Source organism: Neofelis nebulosa, chromosome 10 (assembly GCF_028018385.1).
Source record: "Neofelis nebulosa isolate mNeoNeb1 chromosome 10, mNeoNeb1.pri, whole genome shotgun sequence".
NCBI classification, from domain to species: Eukaryota; Metazoa; Chordata; class Mammalia; order Carnivora; family Felidae; genus Neofelis; species Neofelis nebulosa.
Window position 1 is genome coordinate 59,358,562 of NC_080791.1, and position 14,055 is coordinate 59,372,616.

The following is a 14,055-nucleotide window of genomic DNA, read 5'->3' on the forward strand; positions in this document are numbered from 1 at the left end:
GTCATGATCTTGAGGTTTGTGGATTTGAGCCCCGGGTCGGGCTCTGTGCTGACAGCTCAGAGCCTGGAGCCTGCTTTGACTTCTGTGTGTGTGTGTGTGTGTGTGTGTGTGTGTGTGTGTCTGCCCCTCCTCCACTCATGCTCTGTCCCTCTCTCCTTCGGAAATAAATAAACATTAAAAAAAAAAAAAAGAATACAGGGAGGGTGAAGCTGTTCTAGTGAGTAGAGTGGCTAATAAGACAAGATGCCCTGGGAATCTCTTAAAATAGGAAGGTCAAAATGCTTTTCTTTTTTTTAAGTTTAATTTGTTTTGAGAGAGAGGGAGAGAGCAAGCGGGGGAGGGACAGAGAGGGAGACAGAATCCCAAGCAGGCTCCTTTGTCTAACAGCTATTTGCTGAGTGCCTTACTAAAGGATGAAGAAATGAGAAATTCCATCTCTGCTCCCAAGAAGTTTTGAGTAAAGTGCTTGCTTTGGCAGCACTTATACTAAAACTGGAACGATACAGAGAGGATTAGCATGGCCTCTGTGCAAGGGTGACATGCAGATTTATGAGCGTTCCATATTTTTAAGAATGAAATTTTTCCATTTGCAATGACATGGATGGAACTAGAGAGTGTTATGCTAAGTGAAATAAGTCAGAGAAAGACAAATACCACACATAAGTATACCATATGAAGAATGCAAGAAACCAGACAAAGGGAGGAGGAGGAAGAGAGGGAGGCAAATCAAGAAACAGAGTCTTGGGGCGCCTAGGTGGCGCAGTCGGTTAAGCGTCCGACTTCAGCCAGGTCACGATCTCGCGGTCTGTGAGTTCGAGCCCCGCGTCGGGCTCTGGGCTGATGGCTCGGAGCCTGGAGCCTGTTTCCCATTCTGTGTCTCCCTCTCTCTCTGCCCCTCCCCCGTTCGTGCTCTGTCTCTCTCTGTCCCAAAAATAAATAAAAAACGTTGAAAAAAAATTAAAAAAAAAAAAAAAAAAGAAACAGAGTCTTAACTATAGAAAACAGACTGATGGTTCCCAGAGGGGAGGTGGGCGGGGGAATGGGTAAAATAGGTGATGGGGATTCAGGGGGGCACTTGCTGAGATGAGCACCAGGTGTTGTACAGAAGTGTTGTATTACTATGTTGACTAACTGGAATTTAAATTAAAAACTTCTGGGGCGCCTGGGTGGCGCAGTCGGTTAAGCGTCCGACTTCAGCCAGGTCACGATCTCGCGGTCCGTGAGTTCGAGCCCCGCATCAGGGTCTGGGCTGATGGCTCGGAGCCTGGAGCCTGTTTCCGATTCTGTGTCTCCCTCTCTCTCTGCCCCTCCCCCGTTCATGCTCTGTCTCTCTCTGTCCCAAAAATAAATAAAAAGCATTGAAAAAAAATTTTTAAATTAAAAACTTCAAAAAGAAATAAGTTTAGAGTAGGGAATCCAATGCACCCCGAGAGCGGGGAAAACAATGCCAGCTGCCGTTTCTTCAAGACCTAAAGTGAGCCAGGGACAGTGGTGATCTCATTTAATACAAGGAATCTCCTTTTTAATGTCTTTTGTTTTTATTTTTTGAGAGCGAGTGGGAGAGGTGCAGACAGGGAGGGGACAGAGGATCTGAAGGGGGCTCTGAAGTGGGCTCTGCACTGACAGCAGAGAGCCCAACGCGGGGTGCAGGGGCTAAAACTCACAAACTGTGAGATCATGGGTGAGCTGATGTATGCTCAACCGACTGAGCCACCCAAGTGCCCCAATACAAGCAATCCTCTTGAAGGTAGGTAGAATACGACCGTTGATAATGAGAAAATTAACAATGAGAAAGGGAAGGGAGTTTGTCCAAGGTCACACATGTAGTAAATGCAAGAGTCAAAATTGAAATCCAGGTCTGCTGCACTCCAAAGCTTATATTCATTTTGCCACGATAATAAGGTGGGAGTAATCCTTCTACCGAACAAATATTTATTGAGTAGCTCTTTTTGTTCCAGATACTGTTCTGGGTGCTAGTAATGTAGAAGAGAAAAAACAAAGTCCCTGTTTCCTGGGGCTCACGTTCTACCACCGAAAGACAGTAAGCAAAACGAATTTTCAGTATGGCAGGTGGTAAGTACTGTGAAGAAAAAGTAGGCAAGATGGTGGGAGTGGGGGGAGAGGATTGCTAATTTAAATCGTCAGAGAAGGCTCTGATAATGTGACGTTTGAGCAGAGACTTAAAGGAAATGCAGGAATAAGAGATGGGACTGCCATAAAAAAAGAGCTTCCTCCTTTGCCTGCCTGTGTGTAGTTTAGAAGAGAGGGGAAGAAATGGGGGTGCAGGTATTCTTCCGAGCTAGAAGACCTGAGCTTTATTTATCGATTTATTAGCAATTTTTTGAACCTCTGAGCCCAAATTCCCTTTTCTGTAGACAGGAATAACATTCCTTGCCCAGCTTCCTGCACGCAGCCGCCATGAGATGCAAACTCTTTGAAAATACCTCGAGTGAGAAAGCAAGACTAGGAGTTAGCTCTTCAACTGAAAGGAAGTCTGTGTAGGAAAATAAAGAGAATTGCTATTACAGGTAGACTGGTTACCCTAGACATTTTTTGAAAAGCTGTCCCAGGCTGTAAAGAGAAATAAGCTAAAAGAAATAAGCATACATTTCATAATAGGCTTCTGCTGAAGATCCCTGTTTAACTTGCAGTAGTCAGAAACTGCGTCGCGTATTTTAACTGAACGTGGCAGAAAGCTCTGCCACTCGAACCTTTATTTTTTTTATTATTATTTTTTTTTAGAATCTCTTATGCTCTGGCTCTCTCTCCCACTCTAACCTCTTTTTTTTCTTTGTTTTCCTTCCCCTCCCCCATGGGTTTCTGTTAAGTTTCTCAGGATCCACATAAGAGTGAAACCATATGGTATCTGTCTTTCTCTGGCTTATTTCACTTAGCATCACACTCTCCAGTTCCATCCACGTTGCTACAAAGGGCCATATTTCATTCTTTCTCATTGCTAAGTAGTATTCCATTGTGTATATAAACTACAATTTCTTTATCCATTCATCAGTTGATGGAAATTTAATCTCCTTCCATAATTTGGCTATTGTTGAAAGTGCTGCTATAAACACTGGGGTACAAGTGCCCTTCTGCATCAGTACTCCTGTATCCCTTGGGTAAATTCCTAGCAGTGCTATTGCTCGGTCATAGGGTAGATCTACTTTTAATTTTTTCAGGAAACTCCACACTGTTTTCCAGAGTGGCTGCACCAGTGTGCATTCCCATCAAGAGTGCAAGAGGGTTCCCGTTTCTCCACATCCTCTCCAGCATCTATAGTCTCCTGATTTGTTCATTTTGGCCACTCTGACTGGTGTGAGGTGGTATCTGAGTGTGGTTTTGATTTGTATTTCCCCGATGAGGAGCGATGTTGAGCATCTTTTCATGTGCCTGTTGGCCATCTGGATGTCTTCTTTAGAGAAGTGTCTATTCATGTTTTCTGCCCATTTCTTCACTGGATTATTTGTTTTTTGGGTGTGGAGTTTGTTGAGCTCTTTATAGATTTTGGATACTAGCCCTTTGTCTGATATGTCATTTGCAAATATCTTTTACCATTCCGTTGGTTGCCTTTTAGTTTTATTGATTGCTTTCTTTGCTGTGCAGAAGCTTTTTATCTTCATGAGGTCCCTATAGTTCATTTTTGCTTTTAATTCCCTTGCCTTTGGGGATGTGTCAAGTAAGAAATTGCTGCGGCTGAGGTCAGAGAGGTCTTTTCCTGCTTTCCCCTCTAGTGTTTTGATGGTTTCCGGTCTCACATTCAAGTCCTTTATCCATTTTGAGTTAATTTTTGTGAATGGTGTAAGAAAGTGGTCTAGTTTCATTCCTCTGCATGTTGCTGTCCAGTTCTCCCAGCACCATTTGCTAAAGAGACTGTCTTTTTTCCATTGGATATTCCAACCTTAACTTTAATCGACACGTCCCACCTAGGCATTTCCCTTCTTACCACGCCCCCTCACTCGAACTCCATTTCCCAACATGCCCTAGGCTCCTCTAAGTCGGCAGTCATTGTGACGCGAGTAACACAGCTTTCTGGGAAGTGTAGTTTATTTGTTCTCCAGCTGCAGAAAAATCTAAGGCTGTGGACTACCACTCCCGTGAAGTAGCGCGGAATTCCACCGCGTTCGCGGCGTCTTCGAACGCGCCGCGGCAGCCATGTTGGACGCGGCCAGCACAGGGGCCGGCACCAGGGGGTTATCGAAGCAGCTGTCACGATGCTGGGGTCCCTGGTGTTGAGAACAGCGCCGGCGCCGCGGCTCCTCCTCCAGCTGCTTAGGTCCCCATCGCTGCGGAGAAATGGAAGTGCCTCCGGCCAGACTGTAACCACCGCGGGCCGCGGGGAGCCGCAATGGCTGAGGGCAGCCGTCGGGGGGCGCCCTGCAACATCGCCGGCTTTCCTCACCCGAGGAGGGGCAGCCACCTGGGGGCGTCAGGGAGAACGCACCGAGACCCAGTGCTTCCTAGCCACAACATGGGGACGCCTTCCTAACCCAGAAGAAACACTCCCGGGACAGGACAGCTGGAACGGGGTCCCCAACAAGGCTGGACTGAGCATGTGGGCCCTGGCCACGGCGCTAGTGGTTCACTGTTACAGCAAGAGCCCGTCCAACAAGGGTGATTATCGGGGCAGTCTGGGTTCGGGGAAGGTAGAGGCGGGAGGAGTGTCCTGACTCGAGGGTGGGAGTTGCTTGTAGATTTACACCAGCAGAGCTTCAGTCTTGGAGGAACCCAGACATCATCTGGTTACTGGGGCAAGGTGGTGAACTGGAGAGTTCAGTTGCCTGTGAGTTGTGTAACTTCCCATCGTAGGTCAGCTCCCTCCTTTGGGCATTACTTTGTCCATCTGTGCAATGGACAAAACATGTAAAATTAGAGAATGGACCCTTTATGGTCTAATATTCTGCCTGGTCCAATTCCTCTCTTAAGAGGCCTCCAGGAAACCACGGTGTGTTCTAACGGCAACCACTGGGTAATTTAGTGAAGTTTTCCTTGTAAGGTGGCCTAAGAAAGGAAGTAGAGACTTGGTTTCAATGCCAGCTTTGCCACTGCTCACCCCTTGCTCCTCTCTGGCTTCACCCCCCCCCCCCCCCCCCCCCCGCCACCCCTTACACAGTAAAGAATGATTTCTCAGTAATCTTACAGTGCTGTTATTTTGACTCTTGGAGTTCAGCAGCGTGGGTCTGCCCATCAGACTCCCACGGGTTTTGCTGTGCCTGGTCTCAGGTGTGAGGTGATCCTGCCAGGTGGGACAGTTGGCAGGAGGACTAGGCATGCTATAATTCTATAACTTTGAGCATTTTTTTTTTTTTAATACCTTCTGTGAGCCCAATTTTGGGAGGTTTTGAACTCCTAACAAAAAGTCAGTTAAGAAGACAGTGCAGGCAGTTAGGCCTATGGGTGTGGTGAGTGGTCTGACAGTGTGTTGTTGGGGGATTGGAGGGCCAGTAGGGTCAGGAAAGCATTCCTGGAAGATTGGAGACCCCTAGAGGATGGGGAATTTGAACTTGAGTTCTGTAGGATGAGGCAAGAGATGAAAAAGAGAGCGATAGTGTGAGCTCCAATTGAGCAAGGAATGCAGCTTATCTTTTTTTCAGGTTGATACCAGCCCCTTTCCCTAATACTTTCACATCGTTTGTCCACCATAGATAGCATCTGGAACTTAGTAGGTATGCAGTAAATGTGTCTTGAGTTGGATTCTGTTTCATGCGAAGGCTTCACAGATAAGGGATTCACAGGTCAGCATGATGTGTATAGAGGTTAGCAGGGTAGCCAGCCTGGTGGAGGACAGGGCGTTTTTGGAATGAGGTGAGAGCAGATGGAGTGGGGCCTGGGTGTCAGACAAGAGGGTTTGGAGGTTTTGGAATTTCTGCTGTAGGCAGTGGAGAGCCATGGAAAGTTCATGAGCAGGCAGTGTCCTGAGGCCAGTATGTTTAGATGGATTGGGGGAGGTGTCCAAGGTCTTGCCTTAGACTTTCCTGGGGGCTCCAGACTGGACTTTGTCTATTTACTAAAATAGGTAATGGCCAAAACCATGATCACTTCCAACCCTTCAGACTTTGCTAGCCTGCCCTATACCCTGATTTGGAGTTACAAGCTCAGGAACTGTTCCCTGTAGGAGCCAGGAGGCCCTGGTTCTCAGCTCATTCCTCATTCCTCCTGTGACCATGCAGAAGCCACTTCTTTCTGCAGAGTGAGGGAAGAGTGGATACAGTGATCTCTGAGGGAATTTTGTTCTCCTTCCAGCTGAGGGCTGCCTGAGCATCCCTGGATGTGTGCTTAGAGAACCACTGGGGAAGATAACCAGGAAAGATCTGACCCTAGAGTCTAGGCCGGCAGGTGGGATGGAGACACTAATGTTTGAACCACACATCCGGTTTGCATATGCATGATAAGGTGGCCATCTTATCCCTGCTGTACAGGTAAGGAAATTGAAGGTCAGGAGGTTAGGTGAGTTGGCCAGGTCATATGGCAAGTAAGTGGCAGAATTGGGATGGGAGCCTAGGTTTGTCTGGCTCCAGATCCTGCTCTTCCCACCCTACTGCAGTGCCTTCTCAATGTTTCACTGGGTGAGTCTCTTGGCTAGATTGAGAACTCCTTGAGGCAGGGCTGGCTATGAGTCTTTCCATTGTTCAACAATGGAGCTTAAAACCATGCTGGGCAGATAGGGCTCCAAGGGCATTTGGTATTGACTATTTGAAAAAATGGTGCCTCTACTGTTGTTTTTTTCTGAGTCAGGCAGTTTTCCTTTTGGCCACAAGGTGGTGCCAGTAGCCTGCCAACTGCCCAGGCCACACCAGGCTTACATTAGGTTTAGGGTTGCTTTTCTTTTCTTTAAAAAAAAATTTTTTTAATGTTTATTTATTTTTGAGAGAGACAGAGTGTGAGTGGGGGAGGAGCAGAGAGAAAGGGAGACGGGTTCCGGAACAGGCTCCAGGCTCTGAGCAAGCCGTCAGCCCAGAGCCCAATGTGGGGCTCTAACTCACAAACCAAGAGATCACGACCTGAGCTGAAGTCAGATGCTTAACCAGCTGAGCCACCCAGGTGCCCCTAGGGTTGCTTTTCTGCTTGGTGGTTCCTAAGGGATTGGAACCCTCTGCTTTGGATCTCCTTTTGCTGATCTTGGCACCGAGGAGTTTGTAGACTTTTTGACCCTCATTTCATCTCCTCAGCATCCCTGTGAGGCTGTCGGAACAAGGATTATTGCCTCTGCTTTATAGTCCTGAAAGTGGGGTTTGAGAAGGAAAGGGGCTGCTACAGCACAGGGAGTAGGGGGCAGACTGTTGGAGCCAGGCCTTCTGATTCCTGGTCAAGGCTCTTAACTTTCAGAGGAGCCCACACCCTTGCCTGTTCCCATTCTGTTCCTGGTGTTGGGTTGGTGACTTGTGACATGAGATTCAAAACTAGGCTGAGAAATTGGAGTTGGGGGTGAAAGTGGCACAAGGTAGGGGGGGATGATTAATAACAGTGACAGCCATGTGAAACATTAGAGCTTTCTAGCTAATGAAGAGTGAAGGGATTCACACATCATGCATTTGCCATAGACAGCACATAGTTGCTAGCACCTTACCTGAACCACCTGTATGATGAGAAGAGTTACGAGTTTGGGTTCCATAATGGATGTGGAAGATAAGTTAACAGTGGATACCATCTGGACAGGAGATGATTAGCTTTCCCTTTATACACCTTGGCTTAATTTCCCTTGTTAAAGCCCATGTTTCTGAAGTTCTTCCATTTCTATTGTTTTACTGGGTCCTCCATGCAGCTTTGAGGGTAGGTCCTGGATAGGACCTGACCAGTGCCCCCTTTCTTTTCAGATGCAGCCCTGATGGAAGCTGCTCGCACCAACAATGTCCAAGAAGTCAGCAGGTAAGTGTTGAACCCTAGGACTTGCTCTCCCCCACAAGAGGGCCTGAGCTGGGTGAACCCCTTCCTCCAGTGATGATTGCTTTGGAGGAAATGCTCACACTAAGTTGGAAAGTGAACCCTGTGACTTCCCTATGGTCACAGTCACCTGGGCTCCCTTGGCCCAGGTCAACCTTTAAATGTTTTAAGGTAGGGAGTCAGCCCTGTGTCTCCTTTTTTTTTTTTTTTTTTTTAACCCCAAACAGCTCTGGATCCTTCCTCTGTTTTATTCTTTGCAGGGCATGGTTCAGAGTCCTCCCCGCATCCTTTGGGTCCTTTACTGAATCTTCTAATTTGTTGTTATATCTTTGTGGAAGTGGCCAGGTGTTATTGTTTGTTGCCTAGATGGGGGGCACCCATGAAAAAGTTTGGAGATTTGGGAGGGAGCTGGAAGAGGCCTTTCTGCCAGGTCTTTTGGTGTTAGAAAAGTCTGCCTGCAGGGCTGGGGTGTACACACTGGGCTCCTGCTCAGGGGCTGAGTGCATTCTTCCAGTCTGCCTGGCTCAGCTGTGCCTTTTAGGACCGCAGGCAGGTTGGATTTCAGGTTTGTTCTTGGGCAGGGATGGGACACAGCTTGGGGCTCAGCCTGGTGCTGGGACTGGGCCGTCTGTGTCCAGGATAGGTGCGCAGACAGGGACCAGCATAGGGCATCAGTATGGGGCTGTTGGTTAGGGGCAGAGGTTTTATTCTTGGTGAAACTAGTGGCCTACCCTGGGCCTCATCTTGGCCTTTTTGGCCCTTTGTATAAAGTGAGGTGGCCACAGTATACCCCGCCTTCCCTGCTACCATGTGCCCATTTTGGACAGGAAATCTAGTGTTCGCAGTGGCTATCCCCGCACCCAGTGCCACACACTCTTGGTGCTCCTCCCCACTCCAGCTGCCTGAATGTATAAGAAAGTGTTGAAAGTCAGCTGCAGCCCCCACCAAGACTTACTGCTTTGATTCCCTTTCATTTTATCTGCAGCATTATTATTGATTCTCAAGGGTGCTTTTGAGTATTAATGTTCAAGGCTTAGTTTTTAATAAACCACTTTTGGAAGTATGGGCTGGGAGTTGTTTCGTAGCCAAATAAATACGACGGAGCAATAGTTTAATAAACATGCGATGATGCATCTTAAAAACCAAGCACAGATGTCAGCTTGCTGTTATAAGAGCCATTCATAACTGCCAGCTGTGCGTAGCGTCTTCATTTCCCCAGAAACAGATGAGCCTCGCTTCCTTCTGCTGCAGTACAAGGGGGTGAGGGGGCAAAAACTGGCCGTGCCGCCTCCTGGCAGGCCTTTGCTGACCCTCACATCACCGGTTGGTGACCGCTGAGGGCTGCCAGGCTGCTGCTTTCCTGTGGCAACCCAATGTAGGTAGTGTATTTGCAGAGTATCAGTGCAGTGAATCCACTTTTCCATCACCCAGGGGAGGCTGAGTTTACCCTATCCCAGTGAGCCCCCAAGTGTTGATTATTTTAGCTCTTTCAAATACACATTTTTCTAATAGCAATAAACACCTGCCAAAAGAATGCAGAAAATGGTTGAATTCATGGTGTGTGTGATGCAGAATATTCCTTCTTGCCTGTGTGGATAGAGTATGTTGGGGCCTTTTGTGTGTCTCCCCCAGTTTCCAGCTGCTTTTTTCCTGCCTGCTGTTGTTTCATCTCTTTTGGTCATGATGACTCAGAGTCTCCCTTCACCCCTTGTAAGGGAGTCAGAGATGAGCTAGGCACAGACCCTGCTTTTCAGCATGGCAATCTTTTTTTTTTCTTTTTTGAGAGAGAGTGCCCACATGTGTGAGCAAGCATGAGCCAGGGAGGGGCAGAAGGAGAGAGAGAATCTTAAACAGACTCCGTGCCCAGCACAGATCCCCATGCAGGGCTCGATCTCACAACCCTGAGCCAAAATCAGGAGTCAGATGCTTAACTGATTAAGCCATCCACACGCCCCTATTTATTTTTTAAGTAGGCTCCATGCCCACTGTGGGGCTTGAACTCAAGACCCTAAGATTGAGAGTCCTGTGCTCTACTGACTGAGCCAGCCAGGTGCTCCCATTCTGTTCTTTCTTTAAGAAGGTTGTGAGCTAGACTTCAGCTTAAACCAGTGGTTTGTGTGCCTCCCCAGGTCAGGGAGAGGTCTGGTTTCCCACATCTCTTCCCCAAACAGAATTTGGGGAAAGTTGCTTTTTACTGATTTTTCAGCAAACTTGAAGCAGAAAGTCCAGAGTCTTATTTCCATATGCCCATTAGCTATATCAGAGGGAGGCTGGGTCCCTCCCTTTTCCCTTCTTCCTCTCCTCCTTTCTCCCTGGGTGGCAGCCATTTCCTTCCTCCTCCCCCAAGGCACTTAAACCTTCTTAATGTGTTCAACACTGACTCTTCAGGAGTGGAAGCCCTGTCCTGGGGCCCCTGTCCCACCTGTCAGCAGCATGAGCAGGTGGCCCTTCTCCTCGGCTCAGCTCATACCCAAGCCTGGCTTCTGGATGTAGGAACCACTCACCCGAAACATAGGGCACAGGGCAGACTGAAGGCACATCTGTCCAGGCTTGGGCTGAGCCGTGTAAGGAGCTATCCAGGCTGAGAGAAATGAGGCCTCCTATTCTCTCAGTGGAGATCACATTTCTTTCAGAACAAACTTGGGTGAAAGACAACACCCCCAACCCATTTCCCTTCTCCCAGCAGGAAGCTGGGCCTCTCTGCTTTGTGCCTAACTCAGTTTTTCATCAGCCCAAACGTTCTCTAATGAAGGAACCCTGGTGATATCAGTCTTCAACTTCAGACTGCTTTTACCTTCCATGATCCATTTGATCACTTGACAAAATTTTTTTTTTTTTAATTTTTTTTTTAACGTTTATTTATTTTTGAGACAGAGAGAGACAGAGCATGAACGGGGGAGGGTCAGAGAGAGGGAGACACAGAATCTGAAACAGGCTCCAGGCTCTGAGCTGTCAGCACAGAGCCCGATGCGGGGCTTGAACTCACGGACCGCGAGATCACGACCTGAGCCGAAGTCGGCCGCTTAACCGACTGAGCCACCCAGGCGCCCCTCACTTGACAAAATTTACTGAGCACCTCTCATATGCTAGGCCCTATGCCTGGCATGAGTTACACCTGACCAGACATGATTCCTGCCCTCAATGTAGGTGATTGGGGAAGACTGTGGCAACACAGTGTGGTCTGTGCTGTGAGACAGTAGCCCAGAAGATGCCCTAACCAACCTGGGAGACCAGAGTAAGCATCCTATTGGAAATGGCTTCAAATATCAGTAGGCCTTAGCAAATAGAAAGGGAAGGCAAAGGGGGTCGCATGAGTGGTAGCATTGAGGCAAGAATCAGCCTAGGGTGTGTGGTGAGGAGGGGGATTTATATATTGTCTGGTGTTGTTTGATCACAGTTTGCGGCTAGGAGGAACTGGAGAGAGGAAGGGACTCGGTCATGGACGGCACTGTGCATTTGTCCCTCAGTTGTTCATCTGTCTAGCCTGTCTTCTGTGCCCAGCCCTGAGCTGCATTTGTGTCGGTGGCAACACCATGAGGAAGTAGAAGCAGTTCCTGTCCTGGAGGAGCTTACTAACTCCCTTCCCGGGGGAGGAGGGAACACATGAGTCAAAATTGAGAACCAGCAAAACTGGGCACATATTGCCTGACTTTTATTTGTTTAAGTAACACAGAGATGATAATACCTTTAACCGGTAGAGTTGTAGAGTATTTGTTAATGACAAAATGTTACTTCATTTGACCAGCGTTTGTGAGTGCTTATTAGGAGTGAGGCATTGGACTGAGTGCTTGGAGATACAGTGTGAACAAGATTGGCACAATCCCTGCACTCTTGGTACTTACAGTCTAACTGGGAGCCAGTGACTGGGAGCCAGTACTAATTATGTACTTCAAAATGAATTGCAGTTTGTCTTTTCAACAAATGGTAGTGGGACAACTGTATATCCACATGCCAAAAAAATGCAGTTGGAGCCTTACCTTACCCATAGACAAGTATTAACTCAAAATGGATCATAGGCCTAAATGTAAGAGCTAAAATTATAAACTCTTAAAAGAAAATATATGGATAAATTTTTGCGACCTTGGGTTAGGCAAAGCCATCTTAGATATGGCAACAAAATCACGAGAAACCAAAGGAAAAAATAGATAAATTGGACTTCATCAAAATTAAAAACTTTGTGTTCAATGGACACCTTCAAGGAAGTGAAAACTTTCCCACAGAATGGGAGAAAATATTTGCAGATCATATATCTGGTAAGAGATTTTTATCTAGAATACATAAAGAACTGTTTAACTGGACAATAAAAAGATAACAGAATTTAAAAATGGTTGGGGCGCCTGGGTGGCGCAGTCGGTTAAGCGTCCGACTTCAGCCAGGTCACGATCTCGCGGTCTGTGAGTTCGAGCCCCGCGTCAGGCTCTGGGCTGATGGCTCGGAGCCTGGAGCCTGTTTCCGATTCTGTCTCCCTCTCTCTCTGTCCCCCCCCCCCCCCCCCCCCCCCCGTTCATGCTCTGTCTCTCTCTGTCCCAAAAATAAATAAAAAACGTTGAAAAAAAAATTTTAAAAATAAAAATGGTTAAAGGATCTGAATAGACATTTCTTTAAGGAAGACACTCAAATGAGTACATAATATTCAGTATGCACACGGAAAGGTGCTTAATATCATTAGGGAAATGCTAATCAAAACCACAATGAGGTATCACTTCATGCCTATTAGGATGGCTGTAAGCAGAAGGATAATAGCAAGTGTTTGTCAGGATGTGGAGAAATTGGAACCCTTGTAGATTGCTGGTGGGGATGTGAAATGGTGTGACTATTTTGGAAAAGGGTTGGCATTTCCTTAGTATGTTAAACATAGAATTACCTTATGATGCAGCAAGTCTATGCCTAGGTATATACGCCAGAGAAATGAAGACGTGAACGTGAATGTTCATAGCAGTGTTATTCATAATAGCCCAAAGAGGGAAACAGCGCCCAAAACCCAACAATGGTTGAAGGGACAAATAAAATATAATACAGCCATATAGCAGAATATTATCAGTACAAAAGAATGAAGTATTGCTATATGCTACAACATGAATGAACTTCGAAAGCATTATGCTAACTGAAAGAAGTCAGACAAAAGACCACATATCATATGATTCAATTTATATAAAATTTTCAAAGTAGACAAATCCATAGAGACAGAAAGTAGATTAGTTATTGGCAAGGACTGCAGAGGTTGGGGTTGGGAGGGAATAGGGAGTGACTGCTAATGGGTCTGGAGTTTCTTTGGGGAATGATGAAACTGTTCTGGAGTTAGTAGTCAAGATTGTACAACTCAATATAATAAAAACAATTGAGTTGTACATTTTTAATGGGTGGGTTATATATGATATGTTAATTATATCTTCAAACTTGATTAAAAAGTGAAGTATAAGACACTTGGGAATCTAACCTTGAATCTGGGAGGGGTTGAGGTGAGGGTATGTATCAGTAAGGAAAAGCATTGGAGTATGTGAGATTGAAGTGAGCTCGGGAGTTTGAAGGGAAAAGCAGAACATTCAGTTGGAAGGAATAGTAGGCGGAAGGCCCTGAATTAAGAACAGATGTGAAGAAATCAAGCAGTTGAGAGAAAGCCAATCTGGCTAGACTCTACAAAGCAAGGACGGAAGGACATGAAATGAAGCTGGAGAATTAAGCGAGGACCATACTACACCGAGTCTGTAGGCCGTGGTAATGCTTTTTATTTTTACTAAGATTGCTGGGCAACCAGTGTAGAATTTTAAGCACGTGTGTGTGTGTGTGTGTGTGTGTGTGTGTGTGTGTGTGTGAGAGAGAGAGAGAGAGAGAGAGAGAGACAGAGAGAGAGAGACAGAGAGAGAGAGGGAGAGGGAGGGAGAGAGATATGGTGACATGATCTAGATCTGTAATTTTAAAAGATCTCTGGTTGCTCCATGGAGAATAGATGATATAGAGAGCCATCCATGGTGGATGCAGGAAGATTGGATGAAAGTGACTGGAATAGTCTAGAAGAGAGGATGATGGCAGGTGATGACTTGGACTAAGGTGATAGCAGAGATGGAGGAAGTAAGCTAGACAGGACTTGATGGTGGTTAGAGCAGTATCAATGCCTGATATGTCCTACATACTAATAAATGAATGTTGAATGAATGAATAGAATTGGATATCATTGATTAG

General features: G+C 46.5%; 1 protein-coding gene and 1 non-coding gene across 3 annotated transcripts in view; both read left to right on the forward strand.

Moving 5' to 3' along the window:
• Positions 1 to 462: 462 nt before the first annotated feature.
• On the forward strand, positions 463 to 568 carry LOC131488904 (U6 spliceosomal RNA). Its single transcript, XR_009250293.1, has one exon. It is a non-coding gene; the product is annotated as a U6 spliceosomal RNA (small nuclear RNA).
• A 3,492-nt stretch (positions 569 to 4,060) lies between these two features.
• CLPB (ClpB family mitochondrial disaggregase) overlaps positions 4,061 to 14,055 on the forward strand; it is a 143,494-nt gene continuing 133,499 nt past the window's right edge. The window contains exons 1-2 of one of the 2 annotated variants that reach the window (XM_058687880.1): positions 4,061 to 4,608; positions 7,809 to 7,860. In XM_058687880.1, the coding sequence (XP_058543863.1) occupies positions 4,209 to 4,608; positions 7,809 to 7,860 (452 nt within the window). In that variant the 5' untranslated portion in view covers positions 4,061 to 4,208. The remainder of the gene's footprint in view (positions 4,609 to 7,808; positions 7,861 to 14,055) is intronic. The other variant, XM_058687881.1, reaches the window with a different exon arrangement.